Below are 26,784 nucleotides of genomic sequence, written 5' to 3' on the forward strand. Positions count from 1 at the left end.
CACCCAAAATCTAATGGGGAACATTTTCCTCAACTTAACTCTTCTTATCATCTTCCATTTCTCTCTGACCACTTTCTCCATGAACTTAACCACCATACTTACAGACCAGTCCGCCCTTCTTGCATTCAAAGACCGTGTTGTCCACGATCCTCAAAATGTGTTGGCAACCAATTGGTCATCTTCTTCCCATGTTTGCAATTGGTTTGGTGTCAGCTGCGGCTTCAAGCACCGCAGAGTCACGGCTCTAGACCTTACAGGGCTGGGACTTGTAGGCACCCTTCCACCCCACTTAGGAAATTTGTCATTCCTTTCTCTTCTTTCCATCAGTGATAACAGTTTTCATGGTAGATTACCAGTCCAATTATCAAATCTGCACCGGCTGAAACATATAGACTTGGGTAACAACAGCTTCAGTGGAGAAATCCCATCGTGGTTAGGATCATTAACTGAACTTCGGGTGTTGCGTTTGTACTTTAAAAACTTCAATGGTGTTATCCCACTCTCTTTAGGCTATTTGCCAAAGGTAGAGGAGTTGAGCTTGTATGGAAACCAGCTTTCAGGTTCAATACCCTCCTCCATTTTCAATATATCTTCGGTGCAAGTTATTGATCTAGGGACTAATATGTTCACCGGTTCCATACCCTTTGTTCCAACCGATTTGCTTTCGCTTGAACTCATCAATTTCAACTTCAATAATCTCACTGGTCATTTTCCAAACGATACGTTTGATCGTCTTCCGAATTTGAAAGAATTTTCCTCCAGTGTTAACATGCTTTGTGGTAGAATTCCAACCAGTTTATTCAAGTGCAGAAAGTTACAAACTCTGTCCTTATCACGTAACCAATTGGAGGGGAGCGTACCAGTTGAAATTGGGAATTTAAACATGCTTCAATTCTTCTTTATCGGTGGTAACAACTTTGAAGGTAATGTACACTAACCATTTTTTAAAGCTTTTCAAGTGTTTGCATTTTTTAAAAGTACTTCGAAAATGTATTCTGAAATTAGATTTGTTTATTACATGAATGGATATATATATATAGATCGAAAAATTTTAAATATAAAATGAAAAATTGATTAATATAATAAAAAGTGAGATATTTAAGAAACTAGATAATTTAATGACAAAATTAGAGAAAAATAATTAAAAAAAAGGTTTTAAATTTGATTTGTTAATATTTTTATTTCAGGTGAAATTCTAGAGCAGATTGTGAATCTGACTCTTCTCAAAAAGGTTTGATGGTTCCCGTAACAACTTCACAGGTATAAAAGATACTTTCAAATTATTTTTTCTTAATTTATAATTTTTAAAACATATATAGACTAAACTTTTATTAATAAATGTCGTTATGTTTTGATTAATTTATAATCATAATAAATTGTATGTTTTATTCTAAATTATTTTTATTTGTGCATGAACCAATTTACATTAGAGATTAAAAGAATCGTTGTGTTTCTTAGAGGCCACGGTTTCGAGCACTAGTGACTACAAGAGTGATTGAGTGTTTATTGTCTAATGGTTGAGAGTACTTAGAACATATAATCGTTGTGTTTCTTAGAGGCCACGGTTTCGAGCACTAGTGACTACAAGAGTGATTGAGTGTTTATTGTCTAATGGTTGAGAGTACTTAGAACATATATTAGCTTGTAATCACCTTTAGCTTAATCAAAAAACTATTTTTATTTGTACTAATTTTTTGGGTAAACTACATGTTTAATACCTCAACTATCACTTTTATTCCGTTTTGGTCATCTTATTATTCTTTTGTTTCAAAATTATACCTAACGTTACGTTTTAGTTTCATTTTGATCACTCACTGTTAAAAAATTAACAGAATGCTGACATGTCACCATAAGGTAATGTCATGTCATCATTTCATTTCTATTTTTTCCACAGCCTCCAGAGTATAGCAGCAAATAATACTCCCCACCGAATCTTACGACTTATTTTCTTCTTTGAGAAACAATTTTATTGCAGCCTGTAACACCCCAATTAGGAGCTAAATTTAAGAAATTATAAAGAGGTGAATTTAATTTGTATTTTTAGAAGAAATTGGGGATTAAATTGTAAAAATGTAAAGTTGACAAATCATTTTAAGAAGTGAAGGAAAATTCAATGGCTAAATATGGGGTTTACCCATTTTTATTTTGGAGAGAGTTATAAACTCTCCCCGTCAGTTTCTAGAGACATTTCGCAGTTTTCCTCCTCCATCAACCCTCATTTCAACTCCGATCTACTCGCCGTCTGACCTCCGATCGACGAACCGAAACCACCATCGTGTTATTTGTCGACCGAGGAACAAAACCCCTCAAACCTTTCGTCGTGAATCGTCGTCGTTCATCGTTAATTTCAGTCGGAAGTATCGTCGGTAATAATTCGATTTCAATTGGTTTTTCGTAGATTCACGACGATCCGACCATCTGTTTTTGACACCTCCCGCACCATCGTGTTCCTTGCATCGTTCCGAGTCCGCCGGTGTTTTCCGTTTCTCCGTCGTCGCCGGCGAGTTGAGGGGTGAAAAAGTCAAAGTTTTCGATGTTTCAGAATCGAGCTCTCTGCCGTTCAAAATTGTGAACCGAGCTTTGTAAGTGCCTCAAAATCGCTTAAAATAATTTTTAGGAATTTTCCGACACTGGAGCACTGTTAACGCGCCGCCACTGTGCGTAGGGTGCTAATTTTGGAATTAATTTCTGTTTGGGTGTTAGTTTGGTAAATATTTTCAGCATGTGGCTAATTTGGTAATTAATTTCTGTTAGGGTGATATTTGTGTAAAATAGTCGACTGTTGACCGTTAACCGGCGTTGATCACTGTTGACCAGAACTTTGACTGGGCATTAAACGACCTTTGACTTCGACCGAATATACCTATCCTAACGTTTTTCAACGTTCCAAATCCGATTCCGCAGTTCTTTTTTCAAAATTCGGACCCGAAGACCTCGAAATTGCCAGTCAAACCCGTTAACTTTGATTTTGACCAAAAATTCCAAATTTTTGAAAACTCGTATTTTATGCTTTCGACGTCCTGAATCCGAATCCGAAGTCCGTTTCGCCAAATTCGAATCCGATAAGCTGTTTTCACTGATTTATCATCTGATTCGATCTGTTTTTCAGAATTAAGCTTCATTTTTAATGTAATTTTCTGTTGATATGGATCCGAGGAAATATTGGAAGTTGAATTAAATATCAAAGGCGTTCGAATGGAATTTATATGGTCGATCAGTATGGCACGAAAATCGAGATAATACTTTACTACCTCTTTATACTTTTTGGAACATGTGAATATTGATAAATGTATGATTAAGATAATATTGGTCTCATTTGTGTAGTTACTGAATTTTTACACTCGATCCGAATACAATAGAAATTTGGCAACTGATTATGGTTAAGATAATTAAAATAAAAAATTGAGGGATTGTTATAATTGAATTACAAGTTTTGTGCTTAGTGATAAAGAAATCAACCTGGATCTGTAACTTATAATTTATTTCATCAAAGGTTAAATGTTAAAGGTACTTGGATGAGAAATTATGAGAATACTCCGATAGGGTAAAATTACGAAAATACCCTTATGTTGTAAGATGACAAGAATTGTCCCTGGAAGTTGGTTAATAACTCTGAAAAGACATATTGATCCGGTAAAACTTACTGATGTGCATAAGAAATGTTAGTTTTGCTTAGAAAATGCGGATAACCGGTTTTTAACCCTAAGAGAGTTTATGCAAGATACTAGAAGTCTGTTAAGGAATCATTTCAAGATCTGAGAATGTTCGGGAAAGCAATTAACCATAGGATCTTTAAATTATAATTATTTTCGTTAAGAGCTAATATCGAAATTATCTGGTTAAGAAATTACGAAAATGCCCTTAAGAGGTAAAATAGTCTGAGTTGACCCTGAATGAGAAAGTAGTTTGAGGATTCGTACTTAACTCGATTAAGTACAAATTTGATTGTTAAGATTCTGACTTAGTGTAGAAAATTCCTGATATTTCGTTTGTAAAATCTGAGAAGGCACTTGACCCGAAAATATCTAAGTTATGAGTAAATACCTGAAGAACAATTTATCGAGGGTATTCTTTTGTTAGAATTGTTCGAATGGACTGAAATAAATGATAAGTTTGAATTTAATAATAAGATCGGACGAAAAGAAAGAATTGAAATACACTGGATCTGTAAAATGACCAAAATACCCCTGTAATAGAAATGATCCAAGAATATCACCAAGCTCAGGAATGATGGGATATCCTCGAGCTCTGTAATGATTGGAATAAAAATGAACACCAAAATGACCAAAATACCCTTATGGCCTATACTAAGTAAATGTCTTGGATTAATTAAGGAATCCAAATAAGCATAGGTTTTGGACTACCTTTAAAAGTTATAGAACACAACTTAAGTGAGCCGATCAACCTTAATGATAAGTCAGTACTTGAACGACATAGATATTACTTGTATGCGTGTTCGTCTTCTCAAGTTTGGCTCGATGATAATTTTGGAAGTATACAACTAAACTCTAGATCGCATTCAGTACTAAGAATTGGATATTTGTTCGACAAATCAACCACGAAGACCGAACTGAACGAAAGTACAATATGTATCTGAAATTTAGAAATGTATGAATTACTCTGAAAAACTCTAAAGTAACTGAGATAGACTTGACTGCTAAATGAACTAAATAACCTCAAGGACTGAGGATTAAGTAAAAGATTGGAATAAGTTTGGAAACTCGGATGAACTTATGTGATGTATTATCCCTATGGATTATGAACCCCAAATCAAGTACATCAACATTACCTAATATAATTGAAACATGGAAATTAAATAAAGACCATTAGAATATATGTTCGTCTCCTTAAGATCTGTTCAGTGATGACTTAGAAGGTGATATATGGATAAGAATATTTGGTATTAAAGAGTAAATACCCTGGAAGGTTAATGAATTTGACAAGTTGACAAGTATTAGTTCTGAGAGCTATTCATCTGGAGTTGTTCGATAATCTGATCAATCGACATAGATTGTAAAGGTCCTGAATCTTCTTTATTCCTTATCAGCTCAATTCACTTTGGACATGTATGGAAACATAAGTAACTCATATGTAAAGGATTTTGAATACCCTTCTGATTATGTGTATCTTCCGATAAATGTCCGAATAAGATGATCATGATAAGCATATTATGAATAACTGATGATTTTGTCAGTTAACAAACTCTTCTAATAGTGATTCTAATTTTCGACATTCTATCGGTAAACTGAAGATTTGTGTTTCTCTGTCCGATAAGATTATCTTGTATCTCTAAATAATATCTGAAAACTCTAGTGTGTTCCCTACTTATATGAATATTTTATCTGATTTCTGATTTGAATTCTATTTTGACATCTGATATGAAATTTGTTCTGATTCCTAACCTGGATTCTGTTCTGATATCTGATCTGAATTATGTTTTGATTTCTGATATCTTCGTTTACCGACGGAGAAATGTTTTATCTTGAGGTTTATTGTTGGAGGAAGATTATCTGCAGATTCCTTGGCTTTGTGATCAGGGTCTAAATGGCATGTGCGGTTGGGTGTATGGTTATGGGAAACCTACACATTTATGATGTGAACGGATAGGGGTATATATATATATATATATATATATATCTGTTTTAAAATATCTATATCTTTTTACTAGTTTTACGGGAACAACCTATTCTGATCTCCTGAACCTAGACATCTGAAATATTTCCATCTGAAATGAATATTATCTGTTACTACATGCGATATCAATGGACCTCATCTCAGCCTATAAATCTGTAGATATCTGAACCAATAAGGAAATGTATGTTTATCTGTATCTGCAAGTTCTTCAGTATCATCTGGTAGTTTTGTATTACTAAGCTTTCCGAAGCTCACTCTATTACTCAACATTGCAGGTTAAAAGAATTGTGCTAGTACATCTATCGTCATCAGTATGGGAGTTCTTCCGGCGTTGCTTCCAGAGAATGATACATGTGATTAGGGGGCATGTAATTGTATTTTGTTTTCTATACGAGTCTGAAAATCTGTTTTATTTATGCATACTGATAAATTATTTTATAAGTTACATGTTTTGATAAAAAGTTTTAAAATTTTCGGTATTTTTATAGTGGGTCACTCCGGTGGCCCTAATGTGACACTCTAGATCGGATTGGGTTACCCACATCGGTCTGAGGGGGTTACATTTAGTGGTATCAGAGCTATGGTTTGAGTCAAAAAATTTTAAGATAGACCGGCCAGTCGAATGTTAAAATATGTCTAATCAGTACATGCCCCTAAACTACAATCGTACCTCTCTGAGCTGAAACTCCAGGGTTGAGTCCCTATCTGTAACGAGTAAACTAAAATTTATATCCGTTAAGGCTATACTTGTACAAAAAGGAATACTAGTAACATCTGTCTAAACATTTTAAAGTACTTCACGAGTCATATAAGAGTTATTCATCTGAGAAATTCAAACTCGACTCCGAAAATGAAATTGGGATATGCTACTGCTCTATGATTCTATTCTCATGACTAAGACTGAATTGATTCTTCAAGGAAATTTTTGTTCGGATTCTTTTATTGAAATGAGGAAAAGTTTTGATAAGAATGTATACTCAGCTGGTTAAGGATTAATAAAGAACTCGTATTTTTGTAAGAGTTACTTGAAAGTATGAAAGAACCGATGGAAGTTTCATTTCTACAATAATATGACATGAATGAATTTCGAGGACGAAATTCTTTTAAGGAGGGGAGAATTGTAACACCCTAATTAGGGGCTAAATTTAAGAAATTATAAAGTGGTGAATTTAATTTGTATTTTTGGAAGAAATTGGGGATTAAATTGTAAAATCGTAAAGTTAGCAAAACATTGTAAGAAGTGTAGGAAAATTCAGTGGCTAAACATGGGGGGTTTACCCACTTTTATTTTGGAGAGAGTTATAAACTCTCCCCCCCGTCAGTTTCCAGACATTTCTCAGTTTCCTTCCTCCATCAACCCTCCTTTCAACTCCGATCTACTCGTTGTCCGACCTCTGATCGACGAACCGAAACCACCATCGTGTTCGTTGTCGACCGAGGAACAAAAACCTCTCAAACCTTTTGTCGTGAATTGTCTTCGTTCATCGTTAATTTCATTCGGAAGTATCGTCGGTAATAACTCGATTTCAATTGGTTTTTCATCGATTCACGACGATCCGACCATCCGTTTTCGACACATCCCGCACCATCGTGTTCCTTGCATCGTTCCGAGTCCGCCAGTGTTTTCCGTTTCTCCGTCATCGCCGGCGAGTGGAGGGGTAAAAAAGTCAAAGTTTTCGATGTTTCGGAATCGAGCTCTCCGCCGTTCAAAATTGTGAATAGAGCTTTGTAAGTGCCTCAAAATCGCTTAAAATAATTTTTAGGAATTTTCCGACACCGGAACACTGTTCACGCGCCGCCACTGTGCGTAAGGTGCTAATTTTAGAATTAATTTCTGTTTGGGTGCTATTTATGTAAAATTCGGGTGACCGGCGTTAGTTTGATAAATATTTGCATAATGTGGCTAATTTAGTAATTAATTTCTGTTAGGGTGATATTTGTGTAAAATGATCGACTGTTGATCGTTGATCGGCGTTGACCACAATTGACCAGAACTTTGACCGGATTTGATTGGGCATTAAACGACCTTTGACTTCGACCAAATATACATATCCTGACGTTTTTCGACGTTTCAAATCCGATTCCGCAGTCCGTTTTTCGAAATTCGGTCCCGAAGGCCTCGAAATTGCTAGTCAAACCCATTGACTTTGATTTTGACCGAAAATTCCAAATTTTCGAAAAGTCATATTTTATGCTTTCGATGTCCTGAATCTGAATCTGAAGTCCGTTTCGCCAAATTCGAACCCGGTAAGCTATTTTCACTGATTTATCATCCGATTCGATTTGTTTTTCATAATTAAGCTTCGTTTTTAATGTAATTTTCTGTTGATATGGATCCGAGGAAATATTGGAAGTTGAATTAAATATCAAAGGCGTTCGAATGGAATTTATATGGTCGATCAGTATGGCACGAAAATCGAGGTAATACTTTACTACCTCTTTATGCTTTATGGAACATGTGAATATTGGTAAATGCATGAATAAGATAATATTGGTCTCATTTGTGTAGTTAATGAATTTCTACACTCGATACGAATACAATAGAAATTTGGCAACTGATTATGGTTCAGATAATTAAAATAAGAAATTGAGGGATTGTTAGAATTGAATTACAAGTTTTGTTCTTAGTGATAAAGAAATCAACCTGGATCTGTAACTTATAATTTATTTCATCAAAGGTTAAATGTTAAAGGTACTTTGATGAGAAATTATGAGAATACTCCGATAGGGTAAAATTACGAAAATACCCTTATGTTGTAAGATGACAAGAATTGTCCCTGGAAGTTGGTTAATAACTCTGAAAAGACATATTGATCCGGTAAAACTTACTGATGTGCATAAGAAATGTTAGTTTTGCTTAGAAAATGCGGATAACCGGTTTTTAACCCTAAGAGAGTTTATGCAAGATACTAGAAGTCTGTTAAGGAATCATTTCAAGATCTGAGAATGTTCGGGAAAGCAATTAACCATAGGATCTTTAAATTATAATTATTTTCGTTAAGAGCTAATATCGAAATTATCTGGTTAAGAAATTATGAAAATGCCCTTAAGATGTAAAATTGTCTGAGTTGACCCTGAATGAGAAAGTAGTTTGAGGATTCGTACTTAACTCGATTAAGTACAGATTTGATTGTTAAGATTCTGACTTAGTGCAAAAAATTCCTGATATTCCGTTTGTAAAATCTGAGAAGGCACTTGGCCCGAAAATATCCAAGTTATGAGTAAATACCTGAAGAACAATTTATCGAGGGTATTATTTTGTCAGAATTGTTCGAATGGACTGAAATAAATGATAAGTTTGAATTTAATAATAAGATCGGACGAAAAGAAAGAATTGAAATACACTGGATCTATAAAATGACCAGAATACCCCTGTAATGGAAATGATCCAAGAATATCACCAAGCTCAGGAATGATGGGATATCCTCGAGCTCTGTAATGATTGGAATAAAAATGAACACCAAAATGACCAAAATACCCTTATGGCCTATACTAAGTAAATGTCTTGGATTAATTAAGGAATCCAAATAAGCATAGGTTTTGGACTACCTTTAAAAGTTATGGAACACAACTTAAGTGAGCCGATCAACCTTAATGATAAGTCAGTACCTGAACGACATAGATATTACTTGTATGCGTGTTCGTCTTCTCAAGTTTGGCTCGATGATAATTTTGGAAGTATACAGCTAAACTCTAGATCGCATTCAGTACTAAGAATTGGATATTTGTTCGACAAATCAACCACGAAGACCAAACTGAACGAAAGTACAATATGTATATGAAATTCAGAAATGTACGAATTACTCTGAAAAACTCTGAAGTAACTGGGATAGATTTGACTGCTAAATGAACTAAATAACCTCAAGGACTGAGGATTAAGTAAGAGATTGTAATAAGTTTGGAAACTCGGATGAACTTATGTGATGTATTATCCCTATGGATTATGAACCCCAAATCAAGTACATCGACATTTCCTGATATAGTTGAAACATGGAAATGAAATAAAGACCATTAGAATATCTGTTCGTCTCCTTAAGATCTGTTCAGTGATGACTTAGAAGGTGATCTATGGATAAGAACATTTGGTATTGAAGAGTAAATACCCTGGAAGGTTAATGAATTTGACAAGTTGACAAGTATTAGTTCTTAGAGAGCTATTCATCTGGAGTTGTTCGATAATCTGATCAATCGACATAGATTTTAAAGGTCCTGAATCTTTGTTATTCCTTATCAGCTCAATTCACTCTGGTCATGTATGAAAACATAAGTAACTCATATGTAAAGGATTTTGAATACCCTTCTGATTATGTGTAGCTTCCGATAAATGTCCGAATAAGATGATCATGATAACCATATTATGAATAACTGATGATTTTGTCAGTTAACAAACTCTTCTAATAGTGATTCTAATTTTCGACATTCTATCGGTAAACTAAAGATTTGTGTTTCTCTGTCCGATAAGATTATCTTGTATCTCTAAATAATATCTGAAAACTCTAGTGTGATCCCTACTTATATGAATATTTAATCTGATTTCTGATTTGAATTCTATTTTGACATCTGATCTGAAATATGTTCTGATTCCTAACCTGGATTCTGTTCTGATATCTGATCTGAATTATGTTTTGATTTCTGATATCTCCGTTTACCGACGGAGAAATGTTTTATCTGGGGGTTTATTGTTGGAGGAAGATTATCTGCAGATTTCTCGGCTTTGTGCTCAGGGCCTAAATGGTATGTGCGGTTGGGTGTATGGTTCTGGGGAACCTACACATTTATGATGTGAACGGATGGGGGTATATATATATATATATATGTTTTAAAATATATGTATCTTTTTACTAGTTTTACGGGAACACACTAGAAAACCTATTGTGATATCTTGAACCTAGACATCCGAAATATTTCCATCTGAAATGAATATTATCTGTTACTACATGCGATATCAATGGACCTCAGCTCAGCCTATAAATCTGTAGATATCTGAACCAATAAGGAAATGTATGTTTATCTGTATCTGCAAGTTCTTCAGCATCATCTGGTAGTTCTGTATTACTGAGCTTTCCGAAGCTAACTCTATTACTCAACATTGCAGGTTAAAAGAATTGTATTAGTACAACTACCGTCATCAATATGGGAGTTCTTCCGGCGTTGCTTCCAGAGAATGGTACATGTGATTAGGGGGCATGTAATTGTATTTTGTTTTCTATACGAGTCTGAAAATCTGTTTTATTTATGCATACTAATAAATTGTTTTATAAGTTACATGTTCTGATAAAAAGTTTTAAATTTTCCGTTATTTTTACAGTGGGTCACTTCGGTGGCCCTAATGTGACACTCTAGATCAGATCGGGTTACCCGCATCGGTCTGAGGGGGTTACACAGCCAATCCTAAAACTCATGAGTCATTAATTGCCGATCATGCTGCATATACGAAATTACCATTTGCTTCCTTGTATTTTTTTTTATTTTTATTTTTTATTTTGGATAAAGTGGTTCCTTGTATTGGTCTAATGTATAAAACTCTTTTTCTTTTCTCATATTGGTCTAATCCATATGTTTGATAAAATTTATTGCAGGTACAATACCACAACAGATTGACAACCTACAGAATCTGGAATTCTTAAGTGTGGGAGATAACAATTTTGTTGGTCCAATTCCTCCAGCAATATTTAATATATCGACTCTATCTACCATTTCTTTTGAAAGCAATCAGCTCTCCGGCAGTCTTCCATCAAACATGGGGCCTTGGCTTCCCAACCTGGAGGAATTATATCTTGCAAATAATCAACTCGTTGGTCCATTCCCAATGTCAATTTCCAATGCTTCTCAGCTTACTCTTGTCTACATTTCTCATAATTTATTTTCAGGGTTCATCCCTGACACTCTTGGCAATCTAAGAAATTTAAAGAGACTCAATTTGGATGTTAACAATCTAACTTCTTCAAAATTGAGTTTTCTTTCTTCTTTGACAAATTGTAGAGGCTTGGAAATCTTGGACTTCAGCGACAACCTATTGATCAGTGGTGAACTTCCAGGTTTGGTTGGAAATCTCTCGGATTCTCTTCAGAGATTCTCTGCTTCTAGGTGCAACATCAGCGGTAGCATCCCGAGTGAATTTGGCAACTTGAGTCGCTTGATAGCCATAAGGCTTGATAACAATAAATTGACAGGAATGATTCCTACCACAATTCGAGGATTAAAAGAGATGCAGAGTCTTTCTCTTGGGGACATTATGTTAGAAGGATGGATCCCGTCCGAGTTATGTCAGCTAAACAAGTTGGGTTTCTTGGTCTTGACGAACAACAAATTGTCTGGACCGATACCTGCTTGCTTGGGTAATGTTGTTTCTTTGAGGCAACTACTCCTTGGCTCCAATATGTTTTCTTCTTCAATACCTTCAACCTTGACAGGGCTTACTGATCTCCTGATCCTGAACTTGTCTTCAAATTCTCTTATTGGTCCTCTGCCAACTGATATTGGAAAGTGGAAAGTTGTGACTAGTCTGGATTTCTCAAACAATCAGTTCTCCGGTGAAATTCCGATTGGGATCGTTGATCTCAAAGACCTCACTTATTTTTACTTATCCAACAATAGAATCACAGGTTCTATTCCTGATTCATTTGGTGACTTGTGGGGCTTGGAATCCTTGGATTTATCAAGAAATATGCTATCCAGAGAGATTCCCAAGTCCTTGGAGAAACTCCGTTTTCTCAAATATTTCAATGTCTCTTTCAATAGACTTGAAGGAGAAATTCCTGATGGAGGAACGTTCGGAAACTACTCAACTGAATCATTTAAGGGGAATGGAGCATTGTGTGGTGCAGCTCGACTTCATGTTCCAAGCTGCAAAACTACACCTCAAAGAAATTCCAAGGCAAGAAGTAAGCTCATAACATATGTATCTGTAGCACTGTCGATTGCCTCTACAATTTTGGTGGTGGCTCTAATTTTCATTATCTTCCGAAGTAGGAAGAAGAAAGAAACATTGGAAACTCAAGAAGATTTGCTACCTTTAGCAACGTGGAGACGATTTTCGTACCGAGAGCTTCATCAAGCTACTGATGGATTCAGTGATAGCAGATTGCTTGGTAGCGGAAGTTACGGTTCAGTATACCGAGGGACTATCCCAGATGGAATGACATTTGCGGTGAAAGTCTTCAAGTTAGAGTTAAAAGGAGCCTCCAAGAGCTATGACGTCGAATGTGAAGTTCTTCACAACATCCGTCACCGAAATTTAACCAAAATCATCGGCAGTGCTCTAATAATCATGATTTCAGAGCCTTGGTACTTGAGTTTAAACCCAATGGGAGCCTTGATAAATGGTTGTATTCCAACAATCATTTTTTGGATATCCGACAAAAGCTGAACATACTGATAGATGTTGCATCTGCTCTGGAATATCTTCATCATGGTCTTAAAACACCAGTGGTTCATAGCGATTTAAAGCCCAGCAATGTTCTATTAGATGAAGATATGGTTGCACATTTGAGTGATTTTGGAATCGCAAAACTCTTATGTGAAGAGGATTCAATGATCCAAACCATGACCCTTGCAACCTTTGGATATATGGCACCAGGTGAGGTTTCTTCTTCTTTAGATAGTTTATAACATATCTTTTCCATGATCAGACAACATTATTGAATACTGATGAACATTTTTATATATACAAATTCATATGTAGAGTATGGATCAGAAGGAATCGTTTCAATAAAAGGTGATGTGTATAGTTTTGGTATTCTTATGATGGAAACTATCATGGGAAAGAAGCCTACAGATGAAATGTTTTGCGAAGAGATGAGCTTGAGGAGTTTAGTGAAAGAGACGTTAGCATCTATGCTAAACCAAGTTGGAGACACCAATTCTGTAAGCATTACTAGGAGGCAACATTCAGCAGCCAACGATTGTGCATTTTCAATTTTGCAAGTTGCCTTAAAATGTTCAGTAGAGATACCAGATGAAAGGCTTGATATGAAACAAGTTGTGAGAAAGCTAGAAGAGATCAAAGTCAAGTTATTGATAGATATGGGATGAGTTTGGTGACAAGGCACTTGTTATTTTAACTACAAAAATACAAGTACTATATGTTAGTCATTTTAAGCTTCTTTCTTAGTTTGAAGCAATGTGGTTGATAAGTATTTTATGGTCATACTTCAACTTATTCTCCAAACAATTTGTGAATTATATTTCTTCCTTTTTGGCCAGGAGACAATAATTCCATTACTCAGGAAACAGTATACAACACAAAATATAAATTGACTAGGATATAGAGAACTATGCAATTACGCAAACTCCAAACCTTGACAGTTCCATCGCATAAGAATTATGACTGTCGGATGATTAATCACATCCCAAAATATTTTTAAAGATGAATACATATATTAATAATATAAAACAAATTAAATTTTAAGGTGAACATAATAAATAATATATATAAATAATAGAAAAAAATTATATTTTAAAATAAACATTATCTATCCTGCACATCATATATACAGTCATTATTGATGTTTGCAACCTCTAGTGCTCAAACCAGAGACATTTAAGGATAGCCGCCATTCCTTTAACCTATTTCTATCTATTTCTATAATATAAGACACATAAAAAAACAAGATTTAATATGATTCGATCTTATCTATTTCTATAAATGAGAAAAACAAATAACCGATTATAAACATAGAGATTACAAAGTCGCAACATCCGAAGGGTTCATCTATTAGGCGCTTATCCACAACTACCAAACAAAGTAGCGTTGAAAACACAAACAATACATATCTTAGCGGATATCCATTTACAGTTTCGCCAATGGATCCTATAGCTTTGCTTTCCCACAGCATTCAAGATGGAGGTGGAATACCATGACAGTTTGAATCAGGCGGGGGACAGATCGGAGTAGGAGGTTCTATAGGCGAAGTAGCTGCAAAATTAATAGCCCTATAATTCTCATGTTATATATAACTAAAATCATTTATATATACTATGATTTTACTTACAACTCGCCAGTTGCCTTCCTCGAGCCATGGTGAAAGAGGAGATGAAAATAGTGGAAGCGAGGAGAATGCATAGTATCGCAAATAATGCTTTCATTTTTGGATAAATTTATTACTTGATCCTTTGGGTTCAGCCTCTCCACTGCTATTTGTAGGCCAATGTTTCCAACAAATTCTATTATTCAAATTCATCAAAACCAGCAAATTGACAAGGGAAGGTCTGAAGAAATTTCCATGGCTGAACTAAGTCCTATTTCTTTAGCTTATGTTTTCTCACTTGGAAAATTTAGAATTAATGGACTGAAGAAATTCCAAAATTCAAACCAAAGAAACCTCAAATTTCCAATCAAATTAGTAATTAATTAATAACATGTGTCTTCATAAAAAAACTATAGTGTTGTTGTCAGTAGTAAAGTAATATCAAAGACCATGTATCTAAGTTGACTCACCAATCCACAAAAACAACCAATAATTTAATAATTTGATCCTTCCTTACCTTAAACTTTGTGTCATAGTCTCTCTTTTAATTTCCCCGTCTAAAAGTCAAATCCCTTGACCTTTAACTATGGTGCAACGTCACCACAGTAAAACACAAGCACGTATAGGTCGTTAAAATGAAATCCTTAAAACTTATTAATATGTTATTTGGACCGTTTTGTGACTTCGTCGGTAAAATAATTCAGTCAAATTCTTTTTAGAAAATGAATGTTTAAGAATTAATTTGGGATTTAAGTCATTTGTTATCATATACATGAAATTCGTTATCAAGTTTCATAAAAACATAATAAATAATTTGAGTTCGTCATGAGGACGTGACAAGTTCCATATAATTTTATTCTATTGATTGATTAATTTAGATTATATTTTACAGAGACTCATTATGAGAGCGATCCTCTTAACTCAATTTGTTTTATTTGCAAATATTAAAATTCAAACCTTAAAGAATCTAATATCGCATCACACTAAACCAATTAGTTATAGATCTAAATTCTTAAACTCTATTAATCAATAATTTCTCAAAATCAAAGTCGAAATTATTTCGAAGTCAATCTAGTTAAGTAAAAGTTCTTATTTTTATCGTCGTGGGATGTTGAAAGCCACTGTTATGACAAGAGAAAAGCCACCGTTTAAAACATTAAAAATAAAATCTTTCAACCACATTGCGTGTTCTAGAGAAATTTCAGGGTTTACTTTGATTTTTAATGAAACTTTTAATTTAAACTCTACTATTTTTTCTTATCAGTTTAACCCCTCACATTTCAGTTCGCTGTCAATCTTGTGTGTATAAAGAATGGGTTATCAAGCTTGTGCCTTCCTTGGTAGCTTGACTCAACCACCCAAAATCTAATGGGGAACACTTTGCTCAACTTAACTCTTCTTATCATCTTTCATTTTTCTCTTCCTTCTTTCTCCATGAACTTAACCACCATATTTACAGACCAGTCCGCCCTTCTTGCACTGAAAGACCATGTTATCCACGATCCTGAAAATGTCTTGGCTGCAAATTGGTCATCTTCTTCCAATGTTTGCAATTGGTTTGGTGTCAGCTGCGGATCCAAGCACCGCAGGGTCACGGCTCTAAACCTTACTGGCTTGGGACTCGTAGGCACTCTTCCACCCCACTTAGGAAATTTATCATTCCTTTCTCTTCTTTCCATCAGTGATAACAGTTTCCATGGCAGATTACCAGTCCAATTATCAAATTTGCAACGACTGAAACAAATAAACTTTGGTAACAACAGCTTCAGTGGAGAAATCCCATCGTGGTTAGGATCATTAACTGAACTTCAGGAGTTGCGTCTGTACCATAACAACTTCAATGGTGTTATCCCATTCTCTTTAGGCTATTTGCCAAAGCTTGAGGAGTTGAGCTTGTATGGAAACCAGATTTCGGGCTCAATAACCTCCTCCGTCTTCAACATATCTTCGTTAAAAGCTATTGATCTAGGTAGTAATATGCTCACCGGTTCCATACCCTCTGTTCCAATCGATTTGCTTTCACTAGAATTCATCAATTTCAACGTCAATAATCTCACTGGCCATTTTCCAAACGATATGTTTGATCGTCTTCCAAATTTGAAAGTACTGTACTTGAGCGTTAACATGCTTTCAGGAAGATTTCCAGCCAGTTTATTCAAGTGTAAAAAATTACAAACTTTATTCTTATCACGAAACCAATTGGAGGGGAGTCTACAGGTAGAGATTGGGAATTTGAGCATGCTTCAGTTCTTCTCTATTGGTCAGAACCACTTTCAAGGTAATATATACTTCCCATTTTTTAATTTATCTTTGAGAATGTAAAAACGATGAGCTGCTCTCTGAAAAAATCATGTTAATAAATAATAACACCAGTTTGAATGAATTTTGATTAAATTTGTTGAGAGAAATAGATAATTTATTTGAAAAATAGATAATTTGATGTGAATTTTATCATTGCAGGTGAAATTCCAGAACAGATTGTGAATCTAACTCTTCTTAGGCTGTTTGATTGTTCCCATAACAACTTCACAGGTGAATGAATAAAAGAAAACTAATTTACTTTCAAGTTCCTTAATTTGTAACTTTTTTTTTCTTCATACAAAAATATGACTTAATCATCTTAATTTATGGCAGGTATGATACCACAACAGATTGGCAACCTAAAGATTCTAGAATTCTTGAATTTGGAAGATAACAAACTTGTTGGTCCAATTCCTCCTGCAATATTCAATACATCAACTCTGAATGTCATTTCTCTGCTACTAAATCAGCTCTCTGGCAGTCTTCCATCAAACATGGGGATTTGGCTTCCAAACCTGGAGGGATTATATATGGGGAACAATCAACTTTTTGGTCCATTCCCAATGTATATTTCAAATGCCTCTAAGCTTACTATTCTTGATATGTCACATAATTACATTTCAGGGTCTATTCCTGACACTCTTGGAAATCTTAAAAATTTGAAGAAACTCAACCTGGAAGTTAATAATCTAACTTCCTCAGGGATGAGCTTTCTCTCTTCTTTGACAAACTGTAGAGGCTTGGAACTCTTGGATTTTGGTAGCAACCAATTGATCAGTGGTAAACTCCCAGGTTCGGTAGGAAATTTCTCAGATTCTCTTCAGGTATTCTTTGGTGCTAGGTGCAACATCAGGGGTAGCATCCCGTATGAATTTGGCAACTTAAGTCACTTGATGGCCATAAAGCTAGATGGCAATAAATTGACAGGAACGGTTCCTACTACAATTGGAGGATTAAAAGAGCTGCAGAGTCTTTCTCTTTCGGGCAATAAGTTAGAAGGATGGATCCCGTCCGAGTTATGTCAGCTAAACAAGTTGGGTTTCTTGGTCTTGACCAACAACAAAATGTCTGGACCGATACCTACTTGCTTGGGTGATGTTGTTTCTTTGAGGCAACTACTCCTTGGCTCCAATATGTTTTCTTCTTCAATACCTTCAACCTTGACAGGGCTTAATGATCTCCTGATCCTGAACTTGTCTTCAAATTCTCTCACTGGTCCTCTTCCAATTGATATTGGAAACTGGAAAGTTGTGACTAGTATGGATTTGTCGAACAATCAGTTCTCGAGTGATATCCCTACTGGAGTTGCAGATCTCAATGACCTCACTTATTTTTCCTTATCCAATAATAGAATTACAGGCTCTATTCCTGATTCATTTGGTGACTTGCTGAGCTTGGAAACCTTGGATTTGTCGAGAAACAGTCTATCTGGAGAGATTCCCAAGTCCTTAGAGAAACTTCGTTATCTCAAATATTTCAATGTCTCTTTCAATAGACTTCAAGGAGAAATTCCTAATGGAGGATCATTCGGAAACTACTCAATTGAATCATTCGAGGGGAATGCAGCATTGTGCGGAGCAGCTCAACTTCATGTCCCAAGCTGCAAAACTAAGCCTCATAGAAATTCTAAGGCAAGAACTAAGCTCATAACATGTGTTGCACCACCGATTGCCTCTACAATTTTGGTGGTGGCTCTAATTATCATTTTCTTCCGAAGTAGGAAGAAGAAAGTAACATTTGAAACTCAAGAAGAGTTGCTACCTTTAGGAATGTGGAGACGATTTGCATACCCAGAGCTTTATCAAGCTACTGATGGATTCAGTGAAAGCAGATTGCTTGGTAGCGGAAGTTATGGTTCAGTATATCAAGGGACTCTCCCAGATGGAATGACATTTGCGGTAAAAGTCTTCAAGTTAGATCTAAAAGGAGCCTTTAAGAGCTTCGACGTCGAATGCGAAGTTCTTCGCAACACCCGCCACCGAAATTTAACCAAAATCATCAGTAGATGCTCTGATAATCTTGATTTCAGAGCCTTGATACTTGAGTTTATGCCCAATGGGAGTCTTGATAAATGGTTGTATTCCAGCAATCATTTTCTGGATATCCTACAAAGGCTGAACATACTGATAGATGTTGCATCTGCTTTAGAGTATCTCCATCATGGTCATACAACACCAGTGGTTCATTGCGATTTAAAGCCCAGCAATGTTCTATTAGATGAAGATATGGTTGCGCATTTAACTGATTTTGGAATCGCAAAACTCTTATGTGAAGAGGATTCGATGATCCAAACCATGACCCTTGCTGTTAGGAAAATAAACCGAGTACAAGTAATTTCCCTATAACCAGATTAGTGAGAATGCGAAATAAAAGCGGAAAAATAATACCCGAAAATTGATAACGGAGTTCAGCCAATTGTGCTTACGTCTCCGGGCTACTGCAGATCTTTTACTAAGAGAGAAAATTTACAGGTGTTTACAAAACACTCACTACTCACAAGAAAGCTCTCTAGTATAGGAAGAAAGAAATGTTTTGGGATGATTTTGAAGCTAAATGGGTAAGGGTATTTATAGTAGAAACTTAGGGACTAATCTTTGAAAATACCCTAAAGTGCAATGACTAAAGTGAATTTACCCATTCCTATTTTCAACAAACATCTACCAAAATTTTACCAAACTTTGAAAACATTTTTCAAAGAAACATTTACCAAACTTTGAAAAAAACATTTTCCAAAGTTGGTTGCCAAACTTTGAAACTTTTAACAATCTCCCACTTGAAGACTGATTTTAATATGTCTTCACACCTCGATCAATGCAGCAGCATGTCTGGTCTATTTATTCTAGCATGCCAACTGAAGTTGAACACAACTTCAGTTTGTCCGTAGTCACCGTCTTTGTCAACATGTCTGCCGGATTTTGAGCTCCACTAATCTTTTCAAGTTTCAAAATCCCATCTTCCAGAAGAGACCGGATAAAATGATATCTCAATTGTATGTGCTTTGTCCTGGAATGAAAAGACGGATTCTTTGCTAGATGGATAGCACTTTGACTGTCGCAATACAAGATATTGTTTTCTTGTTTCTTGCCTAACTCTTCCAAGAAACTTTGGAGCCAAACCATCTCCTTGCTGGCTTCCGTAACAGCGACATATTCTGCTTCAGTTGTGGAGAGAGCAACTATCTTCTGTAGTTGAGAAACCCAACTCACTGCAGTTCCTCCTAGAGTATAGACATACCCTGTAGTGCTCCTTCTGATGTCGACATTTCCGGCTAAGTCAGCATCTACATAGCCTGTCAGTATCATATCTCCACCTTTGAAACAAAGTGCTTTGTTTGTGGTACCACGAAGATATCTGAGGATCCATTTGACTGCTTCCCAGTGTACCTTGCCCGGATTATTCATGTACCTGCTAACAGCTCCCACTGCATGAGCAATATCTGGTCTGGTACAAACCATGGCATACATCAGACTTCCAATTGCTGAGGCATACGGCACCTTCACCATGTGTGCACGTTCTTCCTCCGTCTTTGGTGATTGGTCTTTGGAGAGTCTGAAATGAACACCTAAAGGTGTACTTACTGGTTTAGCATCTTGCATGTTGAACCTGGAGAGTACTTTGTTGATGTACTCAGCCTGTGATAACATCAAAGTCCCCGACTTTGTGTCTCTCTTGATCCTCATCCCAAGAATCTGCTTTGCAGCGCCCAGATCCTTCATAGCAAACTGCTTCGACAATTTTTGCTTCAAGTGTATAATCTCTTGCATGTCTGAGCCTGCAACGAGCATGTCATCAACGTACAATAATAAAATAATGAAGCTGTTGTCGAACCTCTTGATGTAGCAACAATGATCTGCTTGGCATCTGATAAAACCACTGCTACTCATGAAGCTATCGAACTTCTTGTACCACTGTCTAGGAGCTTGTTTTAAACCATACAAGCTCTTCTTCAACCTGCATACCAGGTTTTTCTTGTCTGCCTCTATGAAGCCTTCTGGCTGCCTCATATAGATTTCTTCCTCCAAATCACCATGAAGGAAAGCTGTCTTTACATCTAACTGCTCAAGATGTAAATTCTCTGCAGCTTCTTTTTGCTGAAAGCCTTTGACAACCAATCTTGCTTTGTAGCGTTTGCTCCCATCGTGCTCTTCTTTGATCCTGTAAATCCACTTGTTGTGGAGCGCTTTCTTGCCTGGTGGTAATTCAGCTAATTCCCATGTCTGATTTGACATAAGCGAGTCCATCTCATCTTTCATGGAAGACTCCCACTTGACTGAATCCTCCACTTGCATTGCTTCATCATAGCACTCTGGTTCACCATTGTCAGTCAGCAACAAGTAGTGTAAAGAAGGAGAATACCGTTGGGTTGGTTTAGGAATTCTGGAGGAGCGTCTCAGTTCTGGTGTGCCTGGTTCTTCTTGAACTGCTTCAGGATTGATCTGAACATCATTTCCAGAAATCTCCTCGAACTCAGCAAATTCCTTTGTTTCAGCTTCGGTATTACTTGATTCTGCGGTTGATCTATCTTTGTACATCACATTTTCATTGAAAATGACGTCTCTGCTTCTGATGATCTTCCGATTTTCATAGTCCCAAAACCGGTAACCGAACTCATCACCGCCATAACCAACAAAGGCACATTTGTTGGACTTAGCATCAAGCTTACTTCTTTCAGCAGAGTCTATGTGTACATAAGAAATACAACCAAACACTCTTAAGTGTGAAAGGTTTATTTCTTTCTTGCTCCAAACTTCCTCTGGTATTCTGCCATCCAAAGGAACTGAGGGCCCACAGTTGATCAAGTAAGCTGCAGTGTTGATTGCTTCAGCCCATAGAAATTTGGGCAAGCCGGCATGTATCCTCATACTTCTGGCACGTTCATTCAGAGTTCTGTTCATGCGCTCTGCTACACCATTATGTTGCGGTGTCTTGGGAACTGTTGTCTCCATCTTGATCCCATTGTTTGCACAGAAATCTCTGAATCTACTGTCTCTGTACTCTCCTCCATTGTCAGACCTCAACCGCTTGACTTTCAAACCAGTCTCATTTTCCACCATGGCCTTCCATTTTCTGAAGGTATCAAAGACTTCTGATTTCTTCTTCAGAAAATAAACCCACACCTTCCTTGTTGAATCATCGATGAAGGTGACATAATATAGTGAGCCTGCAAGAGATGGAACTGGGGATGGTCCCCATACATCAGTATGAATCAATTCTAACCTTTCTGTCTTGGGTGTCTTGCCAATCTTTGCAAAACTGACTTTCTTTTGTTTGCCAAAGATGCAATCCTCGCATAGTCCGACATCTACATTCTTTAGATCCGGCAGCTTCCCTTTTGACAAAAGTGTCTTCATCCCTTTCTCGCTCATATGGCCGAGCCTTTGGTGCCATAGGTTTGATTTTCCATCAGCATCTGCTACTGCAATGATATTCTCTAAATTGGAGGTTACATAGAGAGTACCAGTCTTCTTACCACGAGCAATGACGAGTGCTCCTTTGGTAATCTTCCATTCACAACCTGAAAATGTTGTGCTATATCCTTCTCCATCAAGCTGTCCAACAGAAATCAGATTTCTTTTGAGGCCAGGAATATGTCTCACTCCTGTCAGCTTCCAGGTGGTCTGGTTTGGCAACTTTAGTCGGATGTCTCCTTTTCCGACGATCTTTAAGGTTTCATCATCAGCAAGATGAACCTTCCCAAAATCACCACTGACATAGTTCTCCATGATTTCTTGGCATGGGGTGGAGTGGAAAGATGCCCCTGAATCCAAGATCCATGATTCAATCGGACTGTTGACGCTTAGAATCATGGCATCACCTGTCTCCTCTGTCACGTTGGCAGATTCCTGTGCACCGGTATCTTTCTTCAGTGCTCGGCAATCTCTTTTAAAGTGACCTTTCTTGCCACAATTATAACAGGTAAAATCTTTCTTTCCCGTTCTAGATTTTTCCCGTCTGGATTTTGATCTGCCACGATTTGAATATCTTTCTGAAGTTCTTCCTCTAGACTCCGTGTGCAAGGCTGAGGAGGTTGATGCTTCACCCGATTCTCTCCGTCGAATTTCTTCACTCAGTACCAGATCCCGAACATCGTCAAATTTTAATTTGCTGTTTCCCGACGAACTGCTGACTGCTGTAACAGTAGCATTCCAACTGTCTGGTAGAGATGATAAGAGAATTAAAGCTCGAACTTCATCATCGAACTCAATTTCCACTGAACTCAACTGGGTTGTGATTGTGTTGAGTTCATTTAGGTGTTGTGCCACCGATGCCCCTTCCGTCATCCGCAAATTGAATAATCGCCTCATCAAATGAACTTTGTTTGAGGCCGATGGCTTCTCGTACATACTGGAGAGAGCCGCCATAAGACCCGCCGTGGTCTTTTCCTTTGCTATGTTAAAAGCAACATTGCGGGATAACGTCAGTCGGATAACTCCGAGGGCTTGTCTGTCGAGAAGAGCCCAATCTTCATCCTTCATGCCCTCTGGTTGCTTTCCTGAGAGAGGTTGATATAGATTTTTCTGGTACAAAAATCTTCAATCTGCATCTTCCAAAAGCCAAAGTCCGCACCATCGAACTTTTCAATTTTCACCTTCCCTTCGTCTGCAGCCATCGCTCCCACTCGAATCTGGCTTCGTTTGGATCGTTTCTGACAATTCTTGCGAATCACTGTGTATTAGAACACCACCGTCGACAAACTCGTATCGCCGACCGAATTTCACTATTCACGAAATTCACTATTCACGTGAATAGTAATGAATAGTAACCTCGCAGAAAATTTGACAAAATTCACAACCAAAAGCTCTGATTACCAGTTGTTAGGAAAATAAACCGAGTACAAGTAATTTCCCTATAACCAGATTAGTGAGAATGCGAAATAAAAGCGGAAAAATAATACCCGAAAATTGATAACGGAGTTCAGCCAATTGTGTTTACGTCTCCGGGCTACTGCAGATCTTTTACTAAGAGAGAAAATTTACAGGTGTTTACAAAACACTCACTACTCACAAGAAAGCTCTCTAGTATAGGAAGAAAGAAATGTTTTGGGATGATTTTGAAGCTAAATGGGTAAGGGTATTTATAGTAGAAACTTAGGGACTAATCTTTGAAAATACCCTAAAGTGCAATGACTAAAGTGAATTTACCCATTCCTATTTTCAACAAACATCTACCAAAATTTTACCAAACTTTGAAAACATTTTTCAAAGAAACATTTACCAAACTTTGAAAAAAACATTTTCCAAAGTTGGTTGCCAAACTTTGAAACTTTTAACACTTGCAACCTTAGGATATATGGCACCAGGTGAGGCTTCTTCTTCTTCTTCTTCTTCTTTAGATAGTTTATAACATATCTTTTTCATTATCAAACAACATTATTGAATACTGATAAACCCTTTTTTATATATAAATTCATATGTAGAGTATGGATCAGAAGGAATTGTTTCAATAAAAGGTGATGTGTATAGTTTTGGTATTCTTATGATGGAAACTATCATGAAAAAGAAGCCTACAGATGAAATGTTTTCCAAAGAAATGAGCTTGAGGAGGTTGGCGATAGAGACGTTAACATCTATGCTAAACCAAGTTGGAGACACCAATTTTGTAAGCACAGCTAGGAGGAATCATTTAGCAGCCAACATTTGTGCATTATCAGTTCTGCAAGTTGCCTTAGAGTGCTCAGAGGAGATACCATGTGAAAGACTTTCCATGAAAGAAGTTATTACAAAGTTAGAGAAGATCAAAGACAACTTCTTGAAGGATATTGAATGAGTCTGATGACAAAGGCATTTGTTATTTAGACTAGAAAAAAAAGTACTATCTGTTGTCTTTTTAAGGATCTTTCGAAATGTATATGATAAGGATTTATGATCAACTTATTTTGGATATATTTATTATTAATCACTTGATCCTTTGGGTTCAGCCTCTCCACTGCTATTTGTAGGCCAATGTTACCAACAAATTCTATCATTCAAATCTATAAAAACCAGCAAAATTGACAAAGGATGGTCTGAAGAAATTTTCATGGCTGACCCAAGTATTTTATATTCCCTCACTTGGAAAAATTCAAAATTAATGGAGTAAAGAAGTTCCAAAATTCAAACCAAGGAATCAAATTGTAATTAATTAATAACACATGTCTTTATAAAAATATTATAGTGATGTATGTGAGTAGTAAAGTAATATCAAAGTCCAATTGACTCACCAATCAAGAAAAACAACCAATAATTTAATAATTTGCTCTTTTACCTTAAAGCTTGTGTCATAGTCTCTCTTTTAATTTCTCTGTCTACAAAGTCAAATCCCTTGACCTTTAACTATGGTGCAACGTCAACGCTGTTAAAGACAAGCACGTATAGGTATCCTCGTAGACTAATCAAATATACCCCGTCAGTTTACTTTATTTTTAGGATAAATACATCATATACCATTGAATTTTATGTGTTATTGTTAGGAGTCTAATGAATACAGGATAAATTGTTTGTACTGTATTCTATTTGTTAGGAGTCTAGTATTAGGAGTCTAATGAATACATGATAAGTTGTCTGTACTATATCATTAGCACTCGGCTATTGTGAGACGGTTAGGTGGATAGGAATTTGTTAGATCACCAACTGACTCAAGTAATCTCCTTGTATAAATAGTGTTCGGTCTCTCTTGAGATATTATAGATTTATTAATAAATGTGTGAGAGTACAGCCTCTCTTTCCTCTCTTCTTCCTCACACATATGCTTTCGGTCATGGTTTCTAAATCAGAACACAGCAGAGATACCAGATGAAAGGTTTGATACGAAACAAGTTGTGAGAAAGCTAGAAGATATCAAATTCAAGTTATTAACAGATATGGGATGAGTTGGGTGACAAGGCACTTGTTATTTTAACTACAAAATACAAGAACTATATGTTAATCATTTTAAGCTTCCTTTTTAGTTTGAAGCAATGTCTTTTTAAAAAATGGTATTAGAAGTTTAGAACATATTCAGATTTGATTTGATCATGAAAATAATATCTTTGAAGTATGAAATTTTATTGTGGGATCATAACACCAAATTCGAGTTAATACGGATTTGATAAGAAATTTAATTTCGCGAGATACTATAGATTTAAAAGGTACAAATGTTTTAGTAAAGGTGGAGCTATGCAAATTTGTAATAACTCTCTCTTTGCGATAAAAGAAAAAAAAACGATTGTCAAGTTGTATGTTCAAAAGAGTTCAATAGTTTTAGATAATAAATTTTCTGTTTTTTTCTCTATGTCAGATGATAACGTTATATCTTGACAGTATCAAATTGAAGATGATTTATTGTTAAACATAATAACCGTAAGCATAATGGCTCTGAAAACAAAAAAGAATTAAATTTCATGAACATAACAAATTTAAGGAGTTAAATTTCATATTGAATTATACAACAACCAAACAAAGTAGCGTTGAAAACACAAACAATACACATCTTAGCCGATCTCCATATATAGTTTCGCCAATGGATCCTAGAGCTTTGCTTTCCCTCAACATTCAAGGTCGATGAGGAATACGATGGCAGTCTGGATTATATTCGGGACAACCACAAACAGGAGGTTGACGACATTCCATATCTGCAAAATTAATAGCCCTATAATTCCCATGTTATATATAATTAAAATCATACTATGATTTTACTTACGACTCCCCAGTTGCCTTCCTCGAGCCATGGTGAAAGAGGAGATGAAAAGAGTGGAAGCGAGGAGAATGCATAGTATCGCAAATAATGCTTTCATTTTTGGATAAATTTATTACTTGATCCTTTGGGTTCAGCCTCTCCACTGCTATTTGTAGGCCAATGTTTCCAACAAATTCTATTATTCAAATTCATCAAAACCAGCAAATTGACAAGGGAAGGTCTGAAG

At 36.2% G+C, this 26,784-nt stretch overlaps 2 protein-coding genes across 2 annotated transcripts in view; both read left to right on the top strand.

Annotated features, from left to right (window-relative positions):
• LOC120160624 (LRR receptor-like serine/threonine-protein kinase EFR) lies at positions 1–24,671 on the top strand. Its single transcript, XM_039170994.1, has 5 exons — positions 1–862; positions 16,821–16,881; positions 17,064–17,135; positions 17,238–19,210; positions 24,405–24,671. The coding sequence occupies exons 1-5, from the start codon at positions 14–16 to the stop codon at positions 24,669–24,671; spliced, it is 3,222 nt and encodes a 1,073-aa protein (XP_039026925.1). The 5' UTR covers positions 1–13.
• LOC120160389 (putative receptor-like protein kinase At3g47110) overlaps positions 16,001–26,784 on the top strand; it is a 23,244-nt gene continuing 12,460 nt past the window's right edge. Inside the window, exon 1 of the mRNA XM_039170807.1 lies at positions 16,001–16,489. The gene's annotated coding sequence lies outside the window, so the exon portion shown is untranslated. The remainder of the gene's footprint in view (positions 16,490–26,784) is intronic.

The sequence above is a fragment of the Hibiscus syriacus genome, unplaced genomic scaffold (assembly GCF_006381635.1).
Source record: "Hibiscus syriacus cultivar Baekdansim isolate YM2019G1 unplaced genomic scaffold, ASM638163v2 tig00111392_pilon, whole genome shotgun sequence".
Classification (NCBI taxonomy): domain Eukaryota; kingdom Viridiplantae; phylum Streptophyta; class Magnoliopsida; order Malvales; family Malvaceae; genus Hibiscus; species Hibiscus syriacus.

What these genes read in the sequence shown, in the direction of transcription:
- LOC120160624 (XM_039170994.1), top strand. Translation starts at nt 14, where the DNA reads ATGGGGAACATTTTCCTCAACTTAACTCTTCTTATCATCTTCCATTTC. An exon ending in AATTGGAGGGGAGCGTACCA is followed by an intron (nt 863 to 16,820) that starts GTTGAAATTGGG and finishes GGGAGTCTACAG; the next exon opens with GTAGAGATTGGGAATTTGAG. An exon ending in TTCCCATAACAACTTCACAG is followed by an intron (nt 17,136 to 17,237) that starts GTGAATGAATAA and finishes AATTTATGGCAG; the next exon opens with GTATGATACCACAACAGATT.